This window comes from Penicillium waksmanii (genome assembly GCF_028829765.1).
Source record: "Penicillium waksmanii strain IBT 27052 chromosome Unknown utg000007l:1.0-4314555.0:1.0-4317578.0, whole genome shotgun sequence".
Classification (NCBI taxonomy): domain Eukaryota; kingdom Fungi; phylum Ascomycota; class Eurotiomycetes; order Eurotiales; family Aspergillaceae; genus Penicillium; species Penicillium waksmanii.
The window spans coordinates 2,397,545-2,419,991 of NW_026643253.1; the positions used below are offsets into that span (position 1 = coordinate 2,397,545).

Below are 22,447 nucleotides of genomic sequence, written 5' to 3' on the forward strand. Positions count from 1 at the left end.
CAGAGTTACGTTCAAGATAACTTAAATATTTATCTTCATTGCATTTCAAAACAAATTGTAACCCTAAAAGAATCGGCATTGAGGTATCTAGTTCATGCACGGGTCCAACTCTTCATCCATACTTCGATGTATCTCTGTATCAGCCCTGCAGCAACAGGGTCTTTGACATCACCGAGTGAAGGACAGTCACGAATTGTACTATCAGTTTCGAAGAACAGACCGGCTGGCTCCTCGTCATCTGACTTCGGCGTCGGAGCATTCTCATACTTCCCCTTCCAGAAATCTAGAAGCTTGATACTGGGATTCGTCTCGGGGTTGGGATCGCTATTTGCGAGTCTCCTGAGCCACTCCTGTGGCGAGACAACCTGGAAATCCGGCAATGCGCATCCCTTCTTTAAAGCGGGGAGCAGATCATTTTTCCAGCTAAATGAATTTGGGTTAACCAAGTGATACACCAAGTCGGCGTCCGAAAAATTGGCATTGTCGGGGTTCAGTGCCAGATCCGAGATAGCTGTAGCACATTGATCCACAGGCAACCAACTCGGTCGCTCATTGAGCTCCGGTAAAGCGCCTGTTGTGAGAGTGCTGCGGAACATGAGGGCAATCGCTTCAGTCTCATTCCATTGTGCGGTCACGGTGTCACCACCCAGCTGTCCAACCCGGAAGACTCGCGCGTGCATGCCAGTCTTCCGCATCGCATTGCGAGTGATGTGCTCCGTAACGAGCTTCGATCGTCCGTAGCCGATTTTCTGGGCATGCTCGATCTTTTCAATGGCAGATTCCGAAATGGAGGCTGGCTTGGGGGTGGCGCTAGCGGCGCTGACACTGGAGCAGAAGAAAAACCGGGCTGGGGAAGGAAGCTTAGATCTCAAGCAGAAATTGATGAGGTTATATGTTCCCCGGATGTGTTGTTCCTCGAACGATCGAACTCCCAGGTTGAAGTTGACAGCCCAAGCACTGTGGATGACAGAGGTCGTGGTAGACAGGAGGTGATCCAGAACGTATCCTTCCAAGCCAAGGTTGGACTTCGAGAGATCGCTAGGAACGGCATGCACTTTAGCTGCCTCTTCGTTCGTGAGGAAGATGTTGCGGTCCGCCATAGCCTTCCAAAGTCGAGCTCCTGCGGAAGCTTGTCCTGATGCTCGGACGACAGCCCAGACCTCAGAAACAGTTGATCGTTTGGCAATTTCGGCAACAACAAATGCGCCTAAGTTACCAGTGGCTCCAGTAACAATCACCACTTCTGGTTCAGGCTGTTGTTGAATGGTGGGGTGGTGTTGGGTGAAGTGGGAATACTTTTCAATGAGCTCCTCCATGACCTTCAATTCATTTTCCTGTTCAAAGGTCTCGCCGGTCCGCAAGTGGTAGAGATGTTTCGCAAGATCGCTGACAGTTCCTTTTTCGAATACAATATTTTGACTGACACTTTCCGTGTTCTCTCCAAGATCGAGGTCACGCACGATGCTTCTCCAAATTTGGGTTGTCTGCAAGCTGTCCACGCCAGCTCCAAATATGTCGGTTTCGGGGCTTGCAAGGGGCACACCCAAGTCCTTTCGAAATCTTGTAAGCAGCCACTCCTCTAGTTCAGGTACGCTGAGGGCAAGGTCGCCCTTTTTTTGATCAGTGCCTTCAAAACCAGCATACGCATTTTTGATATCATCTTCGAACACCTGGTAGACTTGAGCACGTATGCAGGTTCCCTTATCGGTTTTAGGATACACAACATCTGCATCCTTGACCACAACCAGCTCCTTTGGAAGGCGTGAAAATGTTTCGGCTTGAGCATTCGCTGCTTCAACCGCCGGCCAGATGTGTTCCAAGAATTGCTCATTGTTTAGGTGAGTAGCCTTCCCTGGGGCTCGGAAGATGAGAGCTCCAGGAACCGTTCGCTGAATTCCAAAAACAACACACTCTCCAACCAATTCTTCCTGACGAATACGGCCCTCGATAGGTATTGGAAGAACCTTCTCCCCATTAACAAGGGTAAGTCTGTCATCGAGTCGGCTCAGATACTTGTAATAATTGCTCTTCTTGGGGTCGGGGTGGCGAGTGAATAGATCAGACGTGCGAAAGCTATTTTCTGGATTTTGCGGCGAAAATGGCGGTTTAGAGTTGGAAGGGCCTTTGCTTGGAAGGCCATCCAAAGCAACACATTCAAAGACCCCAGGCGATATTTCATCCATCAGAGTATGGTCGGCTACGGGACGATGAAGCCTCATATACTCCCACTCAATATCAGAAGGATAGCGAAACGAAGTCATGATCTGGCCGGTTTCAGTCGCACCATAGTTGCCGCTCAGATTAACACCTTGTGCAACAAGTCTGTCTCCTAGGTCGCTAGGGCAGCTAGACCCACCATAAATCACGAGCTTTGGCTTGACTAGTTCTTGGATTCCCTCCGGTCTTTCTGACAATAACTTGATCACATATGGAACGGCACTGATCTGGTGAGGTTGCGCGACTTGCAATGCGTCATAAAGGTTCTGATATGTGACTGGGAGGGAATGATTCCCAAGATAGGCCGGGGCTCTGGTGTAAAGAGCTCGCCCGAGTTCCATTAAGGCGTGAGAGTGGAATAATGGACTGATGTTGAATACCCGGAGGCCGAAGCTCTTGCGCCAATTTGCAAGAGTCTGATAGTTGGTCAGGAAAATAGGCTTCGGAAATCCTGTGCTACCAGATGAATGCAAAATCCAAGTTATCTTTTTGCTCTCTTTGTTCAAGTCTACCCCTGATCGCTCAAATCGAGCTGTGGCAGCGGGCTTGTTGAACCAATTCTCCCTCGCCAGCATACGACGGCGGGTAAACCCAGACTTCTCGGCGCCGATGTCTTTCACGATTGGCCCGTACTGTTCCAAACTGATCATTTCGTTGCAGTTCACCATGTTCAATAACCTTATATATGCCGGAGCTGTGAGACGTGTGGAGAGGAACAAAACTGCATATCCAAGGCGATTGAGCGCGAAAAAGGTGAGGATAACTTCAAAGCTCGATCCGGCGAGCATTGCAATGACTGGCGCTTCATCCAGACTTGGATCCTGGATGGCTATTAGTTAAATTCCAATTTAGTCAAAAGGCACTTTTCAATCATACCGCTGGCTTTATCCCCTGCTGCATATAATATTTTACAGCAAGATCTGTGTATTGGTCGAGATCCCGGGCCGTGTGTTCCTCGAAATCGTCGGCCTTTCGAGCGGGATAGCATACCAGCGGCTTGTGTGCTTGATCCGGTTGAGCCGCATGCGATTTCAGTAAGCCATCGATGGTCGTGAATTGTTCAACCGGAGCATAGTCGGCGTGAAGGGTTCCGTTGAACAAACGGTCCGCGATCTCCTCTTTGCTCAGCGATGCTTGCACCGCCACCCTGGTGACGGTCTCTGTCTCTGTCATGGTCGCCATTGTGCCGCGTGTAAATCAGTATGAATCAGGAATGGCGTCCATTTTGTCTTTATATTCCACCCCGCGTCGCGGCGACTACCCCACGTTCTTCGGCGCCAATCCGAAGCGATGCTTTTCCGGGTTTCCGTGGCGGATTTCCCGCCACCTGACAATCATCGGAGAAATATCCACTCCTCGCTGGTGAAAGCGTGTTGTCCAAGTGCAGGATACACATTCAGAGCATCTGATGCTCGCTGTATTGAATCCAAGGTTATGGAAAGTAGAACCTGACGGGTTTCACCGTGGCTGGAACCTTTTGTTGCGCGTCATTCCTTCCCACGCGAAATTGCCTGCTCGGATAACCTCAATCCAGCTCCACACGGAATTATATACCCGAGAGAACCCCTCACGCAACCAGGTTTATCCGTAGGACATAACACATTCGTTCCCGGATATGAAACTGAATTAAATATTTGCAAAAACCCGAGCATTGAAATTGAACTTGAAGTCGCGTCTTCATTGTGTATAACGACTGCCAGGTGAGGACAGTTCTGAATGGGCTGTCTCGCCTGAATCAACTGTTGATGTTCCGCTCTTCTATTTCACGGAGACCGAAAATAATGCAAAGTTCGTGTCCTGAGAGGCTGAGACGCCGGCTGTTCTTCACTTGTTTGCATGCAGGCGACATCGAGACGGCAGTAAAATCGCGGGGTGGAAGGATGAGGATGAGCAATAGTTGTCTTGAATCACGTGAATCTTCTACAACCTGCAGTTTTGTTAGCGAATACTGCTTCCATTCCTTTCAATATTCACACAACGTCTGTGTGATCTCATGCTTTTCATATAGGTACCCACAGTGTAGATTTATGAGAAAAGCCCAACATCTGGCGCCTCGGGTGCAAAGGTTGAACCTTGGATTTCGCGATTTTCAGATACATCCATCGGTGGCACTGCCCGTCCTTATTATGTTTCAGGGATATTGGTACTTGTAGGTACTAGTGTAACTAAAATCCGATGTCCAGTGGTACGAAAATATGAAATTGAAGTTCTTGTTGGTGTATCTTTAACCTTGGAAATCTATTTCCATCCCCTTTATTCCAGCCTATCTCGTGTTGAAGATATCCAGTAGGTAATCATTAAACGAATATGTCCTTGGCAATAAACCATGCATAGTAGTTAGCTATCACCACTTTTAAAATTGACTTCAATTGGCTACTCTAATGATCCTGGTCCAACTTTACCAAGTATAGCAGAACCCGGCCCGATGCGCAGCACCTTCGGTGCCGAATTGCGCTCTCCACTGTCAATCTTTTTAGGAATGAATACCTAATTTTTTCTTGCATTCATTATGCACATCATACCTCTTTCTCAACTGATTCAAAACTCTTGCCACTGGGGAATTTTCTGGTCGACAGTACCCCGCGAAAGTCGTCTCCGCACGCTCTCCACGCTGGGTGGACGGGACGCTCTCCACCGCGAACCGGTGAACAATCTCATAGGGGTACCAAGAACAGTACTTGAGAAATGATACAAAACTACCCGATTCAAAACACAGACACAAAGGCAAAAATAAATCCCTAATAGCGAATTTCACGGGAGTCCAAAGGGCTCAAAATGAGTTCGTGCGCACCGTCAGTAAGCGCAGATCGGCGCGGTAACATCCCGCGTCAACGAGACGGTGGAGCCCCAAGCTAAACATGATCGGCAGGAATTCGGCCTCCACCTTGGAATGAACAAGTCCGATGCCGGCATGCGCTCCCGATAGTCCAGTCTCAGATCAACAAAAAAAATGGAGCCAATTGCCCCTCGCAATTCTCAACGTGAACCCCAACACATGGAATTCCATGACTCACGATGAAGTCGCAAACCATTGATCTGCCTTCTTCAATGGAATCACAGCACGGCATTTCGGAACAAGAGCATGGAGAACAACCTCCATATTCATTGGCTGGAATTGAGGATGAGAAGAAGGGAGAGCCTGAGCGGCAGGATGCGTTTGGCGATGAGGAATTCGCGGAAGTCAAGTACAAAGTATTGAAGTGGTGGTATGTATACACGATGCATTGATCTAACGCTTCGCTGCCTTTTGCCCCGACTGATTAGTTACAATTCCAGGCAATGCGGTCTACTCATGGTAGCCGAGACAATCTCACTGGGCATATTATCGCTTCCAGCAGCGATTGCTGGCCTGGGTGTTGCTCCGGGTATAATCATTTTAATTGGCCTGGGAATCGTGGCTTCCTACACTGGGTATATTTTAGGACAGTTCAAATTGAGGCATCCTCACGTCTCAAGCATTGCAGATGCCGGTGAAGTTGTCCTGGGTCCATTTGGGGAGAGAACTGTTCTTTACTGGGCATATGCTCTACCTCATCTTCATCATGTCCAGTCACATTTTGACATTTACCGTGGCTATGAACACCATTACTGAGCATGGCACTTGTTCGTTGATCTTTGGGATTGTTGGAACAGTAATTTCTTTCTTCTTCGCACTTCCAAGAACCATGAAGAATATGACATGGCTCTCTCTCGCATGTGAGTTACATTATCGTGATTGTTGCTGATTATTTGGTACGGAGTTGACTGGTTTTTTCTTCTTTAGCTTTTGTCAGCATATTGACTGCAGTTATATTGACCATGATTGTGCTTGGTATTCAGAATACGTCAGCCACCTTCACCGTGACGAGAACTGCCTCCTTGGCCAATGCAGTCATATCAGTTTGCAACATTGTTTTTGCATACGGTATGTCGATTCAATGCCAGACTAAGACTGAAACTTTCACTAAACCCACATCACAGCGAGCCACAATACCTTTTTCAACATGATGGCCGAGTTAGAGGATCCGAGAGAGTTTCCAAAAGCACTAGCATTACTACAGGCCGTCAACATCTCGCTCTATACGATAATCGCGCTGGTAGTTTATCGGTATGCTGGAGATAGTGTTGCATCACCGGCATTGGGGTCAACTGGTCCCCTTATTTCAAAGATCGCCTATGGAATAGCCTTACCGACGGTACGTGGTGATCTCGATGTCATCTCTCTTATGTATCTCATGTGTACTAATTCTTCCCGGCAGATTGTGATCGCTGGCGTCATCTATGGCCATGTCGCAGTTAAAACCATTTATATCCGGATTTTTGCCGGAACAGAGCGCATGCATAAGAGAGACTTGATCGCAGTCGGTGTTTGGGTTGGGATGGGCCTTGCTGTTTGGGTTATTGCGTGGATCATCGCGTCTGCGATTCCAGTCTTCAATAATCTGCTTGGCCTGATGGTATGCTCTGCACCCCCGCCCCCTTACTTTTGATAGTTTCATGCTGACTACTATGCTTTAGAGTGCCTTATTTGCGAGCTGGTTCAGTTTCGGAGTCCCAGCTATTCTTTGGCTACATATGAACAGCGGATCCTGGCTATCATCACCTCGCCAGATGGCTCTAACTGGAATAAACTTTGGTATTATCTGTATTTCTATGACTCTGGTGAGTTTTCCATTTTTGCACTCCGTATTCGACACATTTTACGGAGCGACTGCTAATAATGCACCTAAATCTAGTGCGGACTTGGCGTATACGCCTCAGGAAAAGCTATTCACGACAGTTCAGCAAGCGGCAGCTTTTCCTGCGCCAATAACGCATAGTGCTGGATTTCGAAAGAATGACGAAATTCAGCACAACTCAACCTCAACCCCAAATGCGAGAAGCGGCGTACAATGCCAGGATAGGTACGAGTGTGATAAACTCCAAAGGAATAGAAGTGTGACGGTCGTCATAAGATTCAGTACGTTCAAAAACGCTCGCGGGACCGATGATCATCTTCTGTAAACGTGTTGCAACGCCGTCTAGAATTTATGTCAGTAAAGGCATACACCTACCACTACTACTAGCATCTAGTATTTAGCCCAATGAGCTCCGAGACCAACGTACGGGCTAACGGTCCAAATTCAGAGCCCCCCCGTCAGATATCGAACTTGCTGCATCGCAGCCTCTTCTGCACTACTTAGCAAGGATGATACTAAAACAACTTCGGCGACGTAGGGAATTGATTCCGTAAAAGCGCCCAAATATGAAAGAGGGGCCCATGCAGAACTTGAAAGTCCCGATCCCGTTGGATTCTTGACTTGCATTGTTTTTAGTTGCGAGTCTGCCGCGGGGACCCTATCCCACAACTTGGTCATCACGGTCGAAAACAATTCGGAGATTTTCTGTAATAACTTGAAGCTACGTTCTTTTTCCATGGTGGATATGTGCCGTCGCAGGCTGTGGATTGAAAGAGTGGAGGTTGATCGGCTGGAGAGAGAAGATTGACGGGAGAAATAATTTGTAAGGCTCCAAGAAGTGGGCATCACTGAGAGCAACAAAGAACCATTATCTACGGACAAGCATCTGAGCAAACACAGCATGCAGTTTCTTACGACAAATAGGGGATTTCCTTGTTCGACTCAGACTCAGTGACAAGAACAAGGATGATATAGCATTTGCTGCTTCTGAAGAAATTACATTCAATGATCAAAGTAGTAGAGTACAGGTATGAAGCCGATCCATCGCCATCCTATCTAAACCAGGGCAAAATCGACTAGCTTTTCAGTGAGTCGGGGGGGAAGGGGCGGTATGAAAATGAAAGAGCAGGTTAAAATGCGAAGAGAAAAGAGAGAGAAATCAGATCACGGGCTTGGTGTTGCGTCGTCATAACGCGGGCCACCGTCATCATCGCCGTAACCCGCACCAGGCGTAGCAGCCGCACCGCCCATGGCTGGCGTGGGAGCGTCATAGGCCGCAGGTGTCGGCGCATCATAGCCACCTCCACCACTGCGCTTCGGCATACCACCGGGGGTTGGCGCGTTATAAGCACCCGGAGTCGGGGCATTGTCTGCCCAGGCGCCAGGAGTTGGCGCAGAAGCACCGGGTGTAGGGGCACTGCCGTAAGCTCCAGGGGTGGGAGCAGAGTAGCCGCCAGGGGTAGGGGCATCGTCGAAATCACGCTGGTCTCGGCTGTTGGGAAGACCACCCCAAGCGGGAGTGCGGTTGCCAGCGCCGGCGTTGCCCCAGGCAGGGGTGCGAGATCCAGATGCGAAGGCGTCATAGCTGGAGCCGGAGTCGTATGGGGTGCGAGAGCCAGAGTTCCAGGCTGGAGTTCGGTTGCCAATACCACCGTACGCAGTGCGGTTTCCGGCTTCCCAGGGGTTGGAGGTTCGTGATCCGTCGTTCTTCCATGAGGGAGTGCGGGAACCACTGTTGCCACCCCAAGCAGGTGCTAGATTATTGTTAGTATTTGCATTAGAAGGAGAATTGCTTTGTAACTTACTTCGTGAGGAGGCAGCGCCGCCCCATGCTGGGGTTCTTGATGAATCTCCCGAGGCCATTGGAGTACGCCCGCCGGACCAGCCACCGTCCCTACCAGGAGGTGCAGCAGACGCACCGTATGGAACGCGAGATCCTCCTCCTCCGCCTCTGCCGCGGCCAACATCGAGTGATTGTTTTGTGATGGGACTAAGATTAATTAGTAGTGAGACATTGATAGGAGGGGGATGGACTCACTCTTTGGGGACAAGGATATCTCGTTCTATATGGACGGGCTTGTTGGATGTGTAGAGTTCGACTTGAGCAGTGTTGTCATCTGCGTCACGGACAATACCGACCAAGCCCTTATAACGGCCCTTGCGAACAGTCACGGTCTTGCCCAGTAAGCGATCACGGCCACGTTGGGGAGGCGGCATGTTAGCACCACGTCCACCACCCGGGGCTTGCATCGCAAGAGCAGGGTTCAGCTTGGTGAGGTCAGGTCCTGCGGGACGACCACCCCTCGCTGATACGGTGACGACGTTGGTTGTTCGCATCACAGACATGCCTGCATTCTCAGCCTGTGCTTTGTTGTGGAGGAAGAGGAATGAACGATGGATATGACGAATCACTCCACTTCGCTGTTCACCATAGAGCTCTTTAACAGTGTCGCCCAGTCGGATCTCGGCACCATTGCGATCAGTTGCGACAGCATCCCGGCGAGGGGTAATCTTGTTGGCAACCTGCGTGGGAAGCACATTGCGAGTAGAACCGTTCTGATCCATGACACGGAGAGATTCACGGTCGACTTTGATGACACAGGCGACGGTAGCAGCACTGTTATCAGATTAGCGTTTTGATCGATTTCTGCACATTGATTCCAATACTCACTCAAGCTGAATAAGGTCGTGGACATCGTAAATACCGAGCTGGCCATCGGCAGCCATCTCAGCAGAGAGACGAAGGTCTTTGCTGAAGACGGTAATCTCCTGCATACTCATATCGCTGAGCAAGGTGACAGTGTCCTCCTTGACTTGAACCACCATACCCAACTCGTTCTGGTAACGACTTCCTCCAATGACCTTAACGTGGTCACCCTCACGGAAGCGCTTGCGGAGGGTCCGAACAGGAGCATCGATGGTCTGGCCAGCCAGATCTCCTTCGGTGACTTCCAATGAGACAATGTCGCCACGAGTGGTTACCGTTCGGCCAACCAAGCCCTGTTGTTCACCCCGGTACACCTCAACCGGGTCACCAGGTTGGTATGCGTCTTCAGCTGTCGAGTTTTTCAATGTCTCGGCCAGCGAGGCCAGATCCAGGTTAGCGGTTCCATCGTCTGCACCACGGGCAAACATTGTGACTTCCTCCAAACGCGGATTCACGTTCTTAGTCAATAAGAGGTTTACCCGCATATCCTTGATGAGGAAGCCATCCTCGTAGTTTTCGTTGAGGTAGTTCCATGACTTGCCTCGGAGACCAGATGTAGATGAAAGGAACTTGCCGTGCTTCTTTTTTGCCTCGGCTTCGCTGAACAGTCGTTGGGGGGCGCGAACGGCGCTTGCGGCACCACGCTTGCGCTTGGCATCAGGGCCGACAAGCGCATTGGCATCTTCGTTCATACCATAATCCAGTCGCGGGACTAGTCGAACAGTCACATTAAGACCGTTTGTCTCGACTTCCTCAATTTGAGCCAAGTCGCCCTGGTATTTTCCACGCTTGATGCGAACCCAGCCACCGGGTAGCAGCTCCTCCGACTTCTGCACGCGAAGAAGATCCGGCATCTCCTTGACCGGGACTAGAGTCAACTTCTGGGAGGGGTAGTAGAAGTTGATACCCTCCAATCCTTCGATGACATCGGGTTGCCGGCGAGCCTCACAGTAGAACCAACCCTGCATGATATTTCCACGTTCAAAGGCCGAGATAATGCGAATGGGGTTGCGGGAGTTCGCCGGGCGCTCTTCAATTCGTTTCTGGATAGAGAAAACAACTTCTCGCTCCTTGCCGGGCTTGCAGCGGCCACCCCAGATGCTGGGATCTTCGACACTAGGAAGCAACAGACGTTTCGGGACAACGAGAGCGTCTGAAGCCGCAGCGCGGTTTCGTCCGTATCGCTCCTTCAGCATCTGCGCTTGCTTTTCGGCATCCATGGTTGCGTCGAGTTCGCGTTGTCGGTCAAGTTGACGATGGCGTCGGTCATCGGTCTCAGCGCCCGCTGGTAGCGCATCGAGGTCATCGGGGTGCATTTCGGTGCCAAACTCGGCCAGTTCGTCCTCCTCATCTTCGGCTTCGTCCTCTTCTTCGTCGACACCAGCCTCCTCTTCGATGAAGTTCATAACACCACCTCTTCTGCGCTTACGCGGACGATTGTTCTAACATCATAAACACAGATCAGCATGGATCCCATGAGTATCGCAGCAATGAGAGTACAAACCACTTCTTGTTCTTCCTCCTCCTCGTCCTCCTCGTCCTCCTCATCTTCGTCATCATTGTCGTCATCGTCGGCAACATCTTTTTCGTCTTCCTCTTCCACATTGTGCTTCGCGTCATCATTCCCGTAGGAGGCGGTGCGACTGTCGTCGTCGACCTTTGCGGGCTATCGAAGATTGTATCAGCTCCGTCCTGGCAGCCGTTCTGTTTGATCATCACTCACCTTGGCGTCCTCGGCATCAGAATCATCGACATGAGGGGGGGTTGAAGTCATCGTCCTCATCTTCAGAGCCAAAATCGTGGTTCAAAAAGTTGGACATCTTGTAGGAGTTGGTTGGAGGGTATCGCTGGGAAACGTCGAGCCGGTAAAGAGACTAATTAAAGCTTGAAGTTCGGTCGCTATAGCACCTCTGTCACGAAATGAATGAGTTAGTCTCCTCGAGGATGATTCGTAAGGGAGAAGAGGTAATCTGGAAAACGACAAACCTGAGATCTTGCCGCGGCGCGTTCAAAGACAAAGACACGACTGTCCACGGGATGATTGACTGGTTTGACTCCAAGCAGCCAAGATGGAGTGCGGTTTCCTCAACACTTTGAATGCGACCGTCGATACGAGAGAAAGATGCCAATGGCAGGGTGTTCGCAGTAGGAAAGCTGCGGGCCTTTGCGGGCTGTCACCGAGCGACCGCCTACGGTGAGAGTGGTCGCAATCCGGCTGGCGAGAAAGAAGGGGTGAAAGTGGTGAAGAGGAGATTTGAGGACACAGGACACCGGGGGAATACGCGGTTTTTATACCTGGGGACCCAAGAACGCAGTGTCAGCAAATGGAGGATTGGAGGAAGTCGAGGAGTCGGAGATGCAATTCGCGGCGAAGTTCCCAAGGTTGAGTGTCAACCTCAGGCTTGAAAGGCTTGGCGGGAATTGCACATTTGGTCTTTCTGCTTGGCCCGACTGCCTGTTTACTTTGGCGGCTGCCACAACTACCCAGTCTACCCAGTCTACGAATGGTGGCATGGATGGGATCCATGATGAATTGGAGTCAAGATCAATGAATTTGGTATTCCTGCTGTGTAATATACTCCTAGATCTTGATTCTTGCTAGATGTCTTTTGGTGCATCCTCCGAGTCCCAAATTGGTCTATCAACTTGAACCAGTCAGTGGGAGTCGCCGATGCCGCCACAGTGAGCCCTGTAGCTGAGGCTGATATATCTGTGAGAAAGTCCAAGTCTCGGCAGTTGAAGAGTGTCTACGACACTCCCCCTTTGCGTGTCCAATGGGTCGAGATGCGCTGGAGATGGAGGTCGCGGTGCCACTCCGGGTTGGCGACCCATCGCGGACGCAAGTACAGGCACTTATCAACTTGAAACAGCGCCAGTACCGGCGAAGCAGAGACAGTATATACTATCGAATCATGAGCTCGGGAGTAAATGACCTTCAACTTGAATTTGAAGTTCCCCATGTGAACCTTGAGAAATTTGGAAGCCTTTTGAACCACCCCCAAAGCCACTGGCACCTGTTTGCGAAATTCAACTTGAAGATATAGCTCAAAGATCCACGGAGTTACTAGTAGTAGTACTAGTAGCTATCTAAGTCCTGGAAATGGCAGGTGCAAAGAACATCCCCATGGGTTCAAACTAGGCAGGGACGCGTCCTTGACATTACCCACCCTTTTACTCTCGAGATCCTCCCAGTGTCATATCATCTTTATTTGTCTCGTGATGTATACATCCACAAGTGCACAGAGCTCAACCCCAAAAAATGGAGGCCTCTGCAAAGCCAATGCTTCCATATCATGCGGGATCTCGACTAAGGGCATATGCCGATGGTATCCCACCGGAGCCAGACCCAGCGAGGGGCTGCTGCCCACAAACTAGGTACACTAACAGCCGCAGACGAAATATCGTTCTTGATGAAACTCCCGACGAAATTGAACCATCCCCAGTTGAGCAGTGCCGAAGACGTTTTCCCCATTTAGGCGCAATGGACAGAGAGTACTTGGAGCTAGAGGTCGCAGTACCTCTCGAGATTGGCGATTCAACACGAGCGCAGGTTTTCACGGTTGTTTTATGTGGATCGTCCGGGGAAAAGAAATATACTGAGTTGGAGCGGCAGCCCCAGACTCTTCTGGTGGCGAAAGCGTTCGATCCCCTGTATTGCTTTTGGAGGTTCGAAACCTGAACAGATGCCTCAAGCAGCCCGACAGCATATCTTCCGTTCTATAGTTGAGCTTGAAAGTTCAATCTATGAAAATAATGTGGACATAATAGATCTGGCCTCGCGCAATACAAAGCTGATTCGGCCAGGTGGGGACAAACCAGAGGTCGTGTTCATCGATTTTGCTGACGCACAGTTTCGTTGTGACAGAGACTATTGGGACGGCGATGTACCTAGGAAACTCAGCAACCAGTACATTTCTCCACTGCTGCGCTGGAAGGGAGGGCCGCGAATGGGATTTGAAAGATGGATTGATTGGGACTGGGACTCGTGGCTGGAGAGGGAGTTTGCTCATACCAAAAACTTAATTACACCAGAGATGCGGGAGCATTGGTAGGAAGGGGGGGACAATCAATATGCGAATTTGAACCTACTTGAATTAGACTTAGTTGTGAACTGAACCGAAGTTACCCCAGAGATGGAAAGAAAATCTACTTAATCATGACAAGAAATGAAACTAGCATGTGCAGAAATTAATGTATTCATACAAAGTATCATAAGAAAATGCGTCACACCGGACGGGATATCTAGCAACAAAAGACGATCCCAGCCTCCAAGCTAGGAATAAATAAACCAAGAAAGCGATATAATCCACAAAATGTAGAATATGAAACAGAAGAGCAAAACTAAGTGTCTCTTGGTATATAATGCAAGCCCAAATATCCCATCTACAACTTCATGCCAAACATCTCATGCACCTTCAAACTCTGACGCATACTTAAATCAAGCATAATTTCCTCACTTCCACCGGGGATAGCATAAGCACGAACATCACGGTAAAGACGCTCGATCTTACCACCCTGTCCACCACGACTATAACTCAGACCACCGAAGATCTGACTCGCCTCACGAGCGCAGAACTCGAAGGTTTGCGTAGACTGGGCCTTTAGACCGGCAATGGCACCGCCGAGCTTGAGCATCGCCTCGGTCTCTTCCATGCACTGGCATTGGAAGATGATGTTCTCGAGCCAGTTGTAGGTGGCTTCGATTTGGCGGGCCATGTGGGCGAGCTTCATGCGGATGACGGGGTGGTCGATTAAACGCTTGCCGAAGGTTTTGCGCTTGTGGGCGTATTTGACGGATTCCTCGTAGCAGACACGGGAGAAGCGGACGCATTGGATGACGATTCCGATGCGCTCATGGTTGAAGTTTGTCATGATGACTGTGTGTAGGAAGGGAGATTAGTAAAAGTTTCATGTATGTAAGAATAGTCGGGGAAGAAGCGAAGCCACTCACCCTTGAAACCTTGGTTCTCCTTGCCAATCAGGTTCTCGACGGGAACCTTGACGTCCTCGAAAGTCACGTAGGTGGTGCCACTGCTCAAGACACCCTGGCAGTCCATGCGGCGGGTGCTAACACCACCAGCCTCGCGCTCAATGAGCAGGACACTCAGACCGTTCATACCGGGCTTACCGGTACGCACGGCGGTGGTGAAGTAGTCGGCCCAAATACCATTGGTGATCCATTTCTTCTCACCGTTGACAATGTAGTGCTTGCCGTCCTCGGTGAGCTTAGCCTCGCAGCCCAGGCTAGCAACATCACTACCTCCATCCGGCTCGGTAATAGCCAAGCAGATACGCTTGTCGCCGGCCAGAATGCCAGGCAGGATTCGGTCCACAAGCTCCTTCTTACCGAACTTGACCAGAGGCGGGCATCCGATACCGTAACCGCCGACCAGGTTCCAGACCAGGCCACCGCTGCCAGCGCGGGACAGCTCATCGGTCAGCAGCATCTCGTGGAACAAGTCGTAGCGATCCGGTGAGACCGCCTTGATGCGGTGGGGTGTGTGCTCGGCGGGGAATTCGCCTCCGAGAAGACCAGCCAGGTAACCGCGCTCACCCATCTGCTTGTAAATGTGGGCGGGGACTTCCTTGCCCTCATCCCACTCGTGGACGTAGGGCTCGATCTCGGACTCAACCCATTGGCGGACTTCGTCGCGGAGAGCGGCGTGGGTTTCGTTGAAATAGGGGGGAGGAGTACTGTGATCAACGAAAAGCATATTAGCCTGGGGTGTCCCTTTTCAATCCCGCCAACATGACAAAACACCAAAGCCAAATACTTACACCTTGGTACCACGAAGGATCGGCGAACGGGATCAGGTCACCGTAAGGATCCTGGGGCGCGGCGGTGGCGGGACCCACGGAGGAAGAATCGGAAGAAGACTCGGACGGAGAGGGAGTCGCAGCTGGGGTTGGCGCAGGAGCAGGAGGAGCCGGAGCAGGCTCGGCGACCTTCTTCGTGTTGAGCGAACCAACCAGCAGCTGGCCCTTGTACTTCTTCAGAATTCCCTCATTGTGGTATTTCCAGAACTGCTTAGAAGCATCCTTTCCGGCGACACGCTGAAGAACTATTTGCAAACAGTCAATATTAATATTAAGATTGTCGTTATCGCGCAACTCGAAGTCGCTCATGATTATGACGTACTCTTCTTTCCACCTATTTTGCCATCATTTTATTAGCATGTGATGCGGTCCATGTGATCCATGTGATTCTGCAGTCGCGCACGCGCGCACGCCCAGATGCTGCAGTCTCGCTGGAATGTGAAACTTACCAGGGTGCTCATCTTGGAACTTGGAGACATCGTAGACATCCTCATCAATGATGATCCATGGGGTGTTGTCCTTGGTGTGGGAGGCAACGTCCTCCGTGCTGAAGGTCTTCGCCATGGTGACCAGGGAGAGGGTACAGATAAAGATAAGGCGAAAGTGGGTATAAAAACTTGAATGAATGGAAGAGGAAAAAAGCTGGAGAGGGAGGGAAGATTCGTGGGGAAGGGGGAGCTAAAAAGGAAAAAAAAAGAAGCAACTCCGGGGTAGATGGAGCACGCGCACAATTATATACCGGGGATCAACCCCGAAACGTGGAAATGTCCGTCTTTTGAGGGTACAGGGCCTCGGACGAGATGCTCGTGCTGGTTCGGGGTGAATTCAGATCTTCAGCTGCTTTCCTCGGTCGCTGATGGGGTCGGTCATCGCCGTTTGCCAGCTCAATGATTGGCTTAGACGTCATCGTCATTTCGCATCGCCAAAAGAATGCCGAGGTCCTTGGCATTTCTGCTTATGTAAGACTTTTCACTGCATGTGAAGATTATTTATCAGTGAGCTGCTGCTCTGCAACATCCAATATCGGTCAGCTTCTCGGCTCATTTGCGATTCGAGCACTGGCATATTCCCTGTCTTTTACTCTAGTGCTATTGGAGAAAATTCTGGGAAACTGCGTTATTGCTCATTTATTGGTTGCTAGTACCCATACGTCATTCAATGAAGCTCAATGAACCCACTGTTTGCTATGTAAACAACCATTTCATTCCAAGGTTCAGTTAGATAGGGAGCCTATAAATAATATAGCCTTCAATTGATTACTCCTCCAATTCACTATCCTTCTCTTGACAGTAACATTCGAGTTCCTTTGCAGCGGGCCGTTGGATAGGAGTGCCCGAGGGGCATAGCCTGACGTATTTCACAAGATCCAGCATAGGATAGTCTACCTCCGGGTCTCGGCGTATAAGAGTGGAGAGAGATCGCGCAGATAATTTTCAGGGCACAACAATTCTCGTGGTTAGACTGTGCATGAGATTCCAAATCCCATAGGTCCCATGGGAGTACGCTAACTATATAAGGCTAGGGTATAACCTTTAAAGAAATGTCGAAATTCTATGGGTCCCATGGGACCTGCGAAGACTCCCATAGGATGGGATAGGATTGATGATTAGTCCCATGGGATCTTGGCAAATAGGATGGGAATCGATTATTACTCCCATGGGTCCTAGATGCACAGGTCTACTCGTGCGTGATAGCCCAGGTGCGATTGATATTGGTTGTTTAACCAGGAAATCCACATAGATGTTTTGGGTTCGGGTTCGGGCACTTACCCAAACCCAAAACCCGCAGAGCCGCAGACGCAGATTCGACCTCCACGGGTAATTTACATACTACTTCAGCGTCAATGTTTATGCACATAAGATTTATACACCCGCACTACTATAAGATGATTCGAAAGATATGTAAAAATGATCTGGCAGCTTTGCTCTCCTGAGTTTGAAAATAATCAAATCGCGCGAAAAGCTAAGATATTTGAAATATAGAATATCTCGCAGACAAACGATGCCCATTTGGTGAACCTACAGAATAACAGCGGTGAGTACCATATAAATCATCCGATGCGCTATTAAGTGAATTGATTTATTCAATAGCTCCTCTCTCTTTCATTCTCCTCGGGTTTATCATTTTCGTTCAATATTACACGATATTCCATTTACCATGAGCCCTTACATAGGTTAGATGTGCTTACAAGATATCAAGTGTAACGAACTGGTGTTGTTACCATTCATGGATGTCTCATGCCTACGGCACCACTCTAGGCATCCACGCCATACACCTGTGTATCTAGCCTTCCATCCTAGCTTCCTTCTTATTCTCCTCAAGCTATTACTTTCGTCGAACGCTACTATTTCCTTTGCTTGCTACGCTACGCCGTATCCCGATCTCTGTGAGTACCTGATCTCCTCACATCAAGGTAATTGTCATATAAGTAAAAATTGTCCCCAGGGGCTTTCTCCTAGGTCTATTAACCTGTTGTAGTTCCGAGGTCTAAATTGTGTTATTACCTCGGAAATCTAGAGGGAAATAATAGGCTATATCTGTAGTGTGGAGTCAAATTCATTTCCAATCTACTTAGCTGTCTGTATAGACATCTTGAAGCTAAGTCCGACGGTGTGGCCTTGTTCCGGATCTGTACAAGCCTCATATCACAGCAATAATAAAGAAAAAAACAGCCCTGGCCATATGGTTCCATGGACAATATTACTCCCATAATATCTTGACCTTGTTGAACCATCTCTTCGCCCTAGATGTTTCCACCTCTTCATTCACCGTGTCCCTTCCCATAGACAGTTCTCGAACACTGTCTAGTCCTGAGTGCAGATCTACATCCTCGGGTTTATAAGCCCATGGATGTTTGTAAGAATAGAGGCGATGGCCGAAATAAATCGTAAAGAACACCGGTAGCCCAAGGTAAGCAGTGAGGAACGAAGAAACAGACCAGTGACCAGGGAAAAATACAGTAAATCCGTTGCACAAACAGAGAATTGCGAACGTAAACAGACAAATCCATGCCATCCATGGCTGAGTGATTGAATGATAAGGTAGACTGGAAAGGAAAACGCCCTGGGTCTTACAAGCTGCGCGGAAGCGTAGGAAGATGATGCTGCAGCATACCCACGAAGTGAACCCCGCAGTATTGGTGAGGTTGATCAGCCAATTAAACACTTCACTGGTGTTGTTGCTGAGGTTTAAATAGGCAAGTAGAGCAAAGATTGAGCACACAGACACCGAGACATACGGAACACCCCATCGGTTACAACGGGTGAAGATTGCCGGTGCATTCTTGCTGATCGCGAGTGAGTAAAGAACTCGGCTAGACATGTATAGGTAAGAGTTTCCGGAAGACCATGCAGATGTGATGATCACTGCATTGACAACACTGTCCAGACCGTGTATCCCCGCGTTTTTGATGGCGATTACCCAAGGCGAGGCGGCGGAGCCAGTGCCGTTTGTCAGACCTGAGGCATTACTGCTGCAGATCACACCAACTGCCAATGTACCTCCGATGTAGAAGATGACCAGGCGATAGAAGTAACGTTTCGCGGCCCTGGGCAGGTTTGCCTGGGGATCTTGCATTTCGCCTGCTGTGATGACCAAGAGTTCCGGTGCAAAGTTGAAAGCAAAGACAGAGAATGTAGTGACGTATAAATACGCACAAAAATACCCACCAGAGCCTCCCACAAGATACTCTTTTGCTGCCCCTGGGTCTTTCCAATAATGGAAGCCGAGGCGTTGACGATCTGGTCCGCCGCCCCAGAAGAGAATGAAAGAAAGTAGCAACAATCCGATGATCATGAAGACCTTTAGAGACGCGAACCAGAATTCTGTCTCGGCATAGTAACGAACCGGGCAGAAATTTAAGCCTACAATCACAATGAGCATGATTGTGATCCACACACCAATGGGAACGGAATTTGGCCAGTAATCAATGACGAGAGAGGCTGCAGTAATTTCGTAGGCGATGAGAATTCCGAAAGAATACCAGTATAGCCACCCCATTGCAAAACCAAGACTCTGGGAGACAAAGCGACTTCCATAGTATGCCATTGAGCATCCGGTGACCGGTAGGTAACTGCTCATTTCTGCTGTCGCTGTAATCATGCCATATACGAGTATCGAGATAGTGGTGTATCCCGCAAGAAGCATCGCAGGGCCCGCTAACTGCAGAGCTTGGCCAGAGCTAACGAATAGACCAGTTCCAATGGTGCCACCTGTTCAATAGGTCAGCAAAAAAAACGAGGACGGGGTCACATTTGATCTGTGTATGGAAATAACAAACCGATGGCGAGCATTTGTGCATGTCTAGACTTAATACCACGATGTGTGCTCCCCTCGTTCATGGGGAGTATTTGCCCCTTGAGGGGATCATCACCCAATGAAGCCTCAACATCCCTTGTGATATCTTCTTTCTCTGAATAAACAGTCATAATGTATGGAGTGAGCCCCGTTAGGTCTGTTATGTGCTTTTGAACTGATGTTGTGAACATCAATCAAGAGGTCTGGATTATAAAGCCAAAATCATAACATTGGGAGCGTACGGTGTTCGTGTAAGAAATTCTATCAATCAGTTGAAGGACAATATGTCTCTTTTTATGCTTTTTACTATACTCCATAGATATTGGACCGGAGAAATAATGCTTATCTCGAGACTCAAAATTTCGCGGCCAAATGCCGAGCTTCCCCGCACTTTTGTATCAGGGTCTCGAAGTCGTCCCCTACGATTTCTGGCCCTCAAACCAATCAGCACCATCCACACAATAACGTTATCTGAAAGCGCGCTTTCGGAGCGCGCTGAACTAACTTCCCGGTCTGATCAACCATTTTGATGCTTTATCTGGCACGCCAAGGATATTTGCTGTCGCAGGTCGCCAATCACTTGAGTGCGCTTCTCCTCTCTACCGAAACCCAGAGGCATACCGTTTCCCCTCTTTTGAACTTTATTTTTCCGCGCTTGTCTGAGGACTAATTGAGATTGTGACCGTGATGATCTTTCAAAATCAATTATAGAGTCGGTATCGACCGTTGAGAACCCAACTACGGATACATGCTGCTCCGCCGGGGACAATTTCCTGTTTTGATTTGGCTGGGGCATATGCACTGAATAAGATAAGCAAGTCTCTGTGAGACTCCATACCCCCCATCTTCTCCGGATTTGTTTAAGTTCGAACAAAATCCACACTTACCCAGATCCTTCATCGTTGTCTTCCAAAAAAAAGGTTGCCCAATATGATATCTGATCATATCGTCGTTCTTGGGTATGTTCCTATTCAGTTATAATTGGTCTATCATAAATGTGAGTCGACTGACAATATCCAGGGCCGGGGTTTCCGGGCTCACCACCGCATTGCTTCTGTCTCGGGATCCTTCAAAGAAGATCACGGTAGTGGCAAAACATATGCCGGGGGACTATGATATTGAATATTGCTCCCCATGGGCAGGAGCGAGTTTCTTCCCGTGAGTCCCTTCGATTATCGAATCATTTGGTTGAATGCGACCTAGTGGAAGAGCGAGACAGTAACCGATTTGACTTGCGTACAGGGTTGGAAAGCCGAACACCGCCCATGGTAAATGGGAACGAGCCAGTTGGCCAGTTTTGAAGCAACTGGCTGACAAACATCCCGAGGCAGGTATTTGTTTCCAACGTGAGTATCAATTCAAAATTCATCACATAATTACGGGGCTAGCCTGTTTCAGCGATACTATGTCACTAACGCAGTCTAAAAATACCAGCTACACTTGTCTTTAGCCGCGCAGAAGACGTCAACTCTGCCACAGGGCAATGGTTTGCAGAGCTTGTGCAGAAGGACCCATGGTACAAAGATCTCGTGGACAATGTAAGAGCCGATTTGCGTCCCTTTCACAACAATACATGAAATTGATGGGACGTGACAGTTTGAGGAAATTCCAGCTGAGAAACTGGGCTCCGGAATCGAGAATGGCTCACGCTTTACGTCCGTGTGCATCAATACCGCAATATACCTGCCCTGGCTCCTAGGTCAATGTTCTAAGAATGGGGTTCAATTCAAAAGGGCGACATTCAAACATGTGGCCGAGGCAGGGTATGCACACCACTCAGGCAAGAAAGCCGACGTCGTTGTCAACTGCACTGGATTATCTTCCAAATCCCTTGGCGGTGTCCAAGATGACACTCTTTTTCCAATTCGTGGGCAGGTAGTCCTTGTGCGCAACGACCCCCACGCTATGTACTCTGTATCTGGATGCGATGATGGGGAAGATGAAGTTGCATATATGATGGCTCGAGCTGCAGGTAAAACATGATAATTTCCAATTCGTATTGCCAGAAAATCCCAGGACTGACTATATACTCGCAGGAGGCGGCACAGTCCTTGGAGGCTCTTATCAGAAGAACAATTGGGATCCACTTCCGGACCCCAATCTCGCTGTTCGAATCATGACAAGAGCCGTCAAATTATGCCCCAAACTTGTGAACAAAGGCCAAGGCATTGAAGGACTCGATGTTATTCGACATGGGGTGGGGCTACGTCCTGCTAGAGAAGACGGACCGCGTGTGGAAAAGGAGGTAGTGGATGGTCTCTCCGTGGTGCATAATTACGGTCATGGGGGCTTCGGGTATCAAGCCTCGTATGGTTGTGCAGCCACGGCAGTCATACTGATCAATGAAGTTATCCTAGAGAAGGATAGAGCAAAGATGTGATACTTTCTTGGCTTCTCAGTGTCCTTTTTTGTACTACTAGTAGTATAGCTTTAAATAAAAAATCTAGGACTATTCATAATATATACAGAGATATATTCCATTTTGAGAACTTTCAACTTCAAAGGCAAGTTTTATGTACAGGTGCAAATTATTACTACAAGTAAATGACCAAGAGCGGAACCTTGGAAGTTCTCGGCTACTGCCAGCGCCTGTGTGGTAAATACAAGTGCCAATGACCGCATGAACACCTGAGCACCTGGCTGTTAAATACTGTACAAATACTAAAGTTACACCAGCTTGGGCTAATGCACGCTAAAAGTGATCCGGGAGGCTTGTACTGACCAGAAAGTGTATGTATTATTACACATACAA

The 22,447-nt window shown here is 49.1% G+C and overlaps 6 protein-coding genes across 6 annotated transcripts; 2 read left to right on the plus strand and 4 right to left on the minus strand.

Moving 5' to 3' along the window:
- Positions 1 to 92: 92 nt before the first annotated feature.
- On the minus strand, positions 93 to 3,399 carry N7481_007723 (uncharacterized protein; the record flags this gene model as incomplete). Its single annotated transcript, XM_057266942.1, has 2 exons — positions 93 to 3,038; positions 3,094 to 3,399. 2 exons carry the CDS (start codon positions 3,397 to 3,399, stop codon positions 93 to 95), a joined length of 3,252 nt encoding a protein of 1,083 aa, XP_057121143.1.
- A 1,866-nt stretch (positions 3,400 to 5,265) lies between these two features.
- On the plus strand, positions 5,266 to 7,200 carry N7481_007724 (amino acid transporter; the record flags this gene model as incomplete). Its single annotated transcript, XM_057266943.1, has 9 exons — positions 5,266 to 5,423; positions 5,494 to 5,628; positions 5,768 to 5,913; positions 5,981 to 6,121; positions 6,178 to 6,392; positions 6,456 to 6,653; positions 6,780 to 6,832; positions 6,933 to 7,100; positions 7,158 to 7,200. 9 exons carry the CDS (start codon positions 5,266 to 5,268, stop codon positions 7,198 to 7,200), a joined length of 1,257 nt encoding a protein of 418 aa, XP_057121144.1.
- Positions 7,201 to 8,039: 839 nt separating this feature from the next.
- spt5 (transcription elongation factor spt5) lies at positions 8,040 to 11,365 on the minus strand (the record flags this gene model as incomplete). The annotated part of the gene is made up of 6 exons (XM_057266944.1): positions 8,040 to 8,629; positions 8,681 to 8,865; positions 8,914 to 9,492; positions 9,547 to 11,024; positions 11,087 to 11,248; positions 11,306 to 11,365. 6 exons carry the CDS (start codon positions 11,363 to 11,365, stop codon positions 8,040 to 8,042), a joined length of 3,054 nt encoding a protein of 1,017 aa, XP_057121145.1.
- A 2,600-nt stretch (positions 11,366 to 13,965) lies between these two features.
- N7481_007726 (putative acyl-CoA dehydrogenase) lies at positions 13,966 to 15,963 on the minus strand (the record flags this gene model as incomplete). The annotated part of the gene is made up of 4 exons (XM_057266945.1): positions 13,966 to 14,459; positions 14,534 to 15,302; positions 15,361 to 15,733; positions 15,803 to 15,963. The coding sequence occupies 4 exons, from the start codon at positions 15,961 to 15,963 to the stop codon at positions 13,966 to 13,968; spliced, it is 1,797 nt and encodes a 598-aa protein (XP_057121146.1).
- A 2,157-nt stretch (positions 15,964 to 18,120) lies between these two features.
- Positions 18,121 to 19,826, minus strand: N7481_007727 (uncharacterized protein; the record flags this gene model as incomplete). Its single annotated transcript, XM_057266946.1, has 2 exons — positions 18,121 to 19,610; positions 19,679 to 19,826. Coding segments are annotated over 2 exons (1,638 nt in total), but the record flags the coding sequence as incomplete, so codon positions are not given.
- Positions 19,827 to 20,625: 799 nt separating this feature from the next.
- N7481_007728 (FAD-dependent oxidoreductase) lies at positions 20,626 to 22,075 on the plus strand (the record flags this gene model as incomplete). Its single annotated transcript, XM_057266947.1, has 6 exons — positions 20,626 to 20,654; positions 20,716 to 20,853; positions 20,938 to 21,041; positions 21,130 to 21,233; positions 21,292 to 21,667; positions 21,732 to 22,075. 6 exons carry the CDS (start codon positions 20,626 to 20,628, stop codon positions 22,073 to 22,075), a joined length of 1,095 nt encoding a protein of 364 aa, XP_057121148.1.
- Between the last annotated feature and the right edge of the window lie 372 nt (positions 22,076 to 22,447).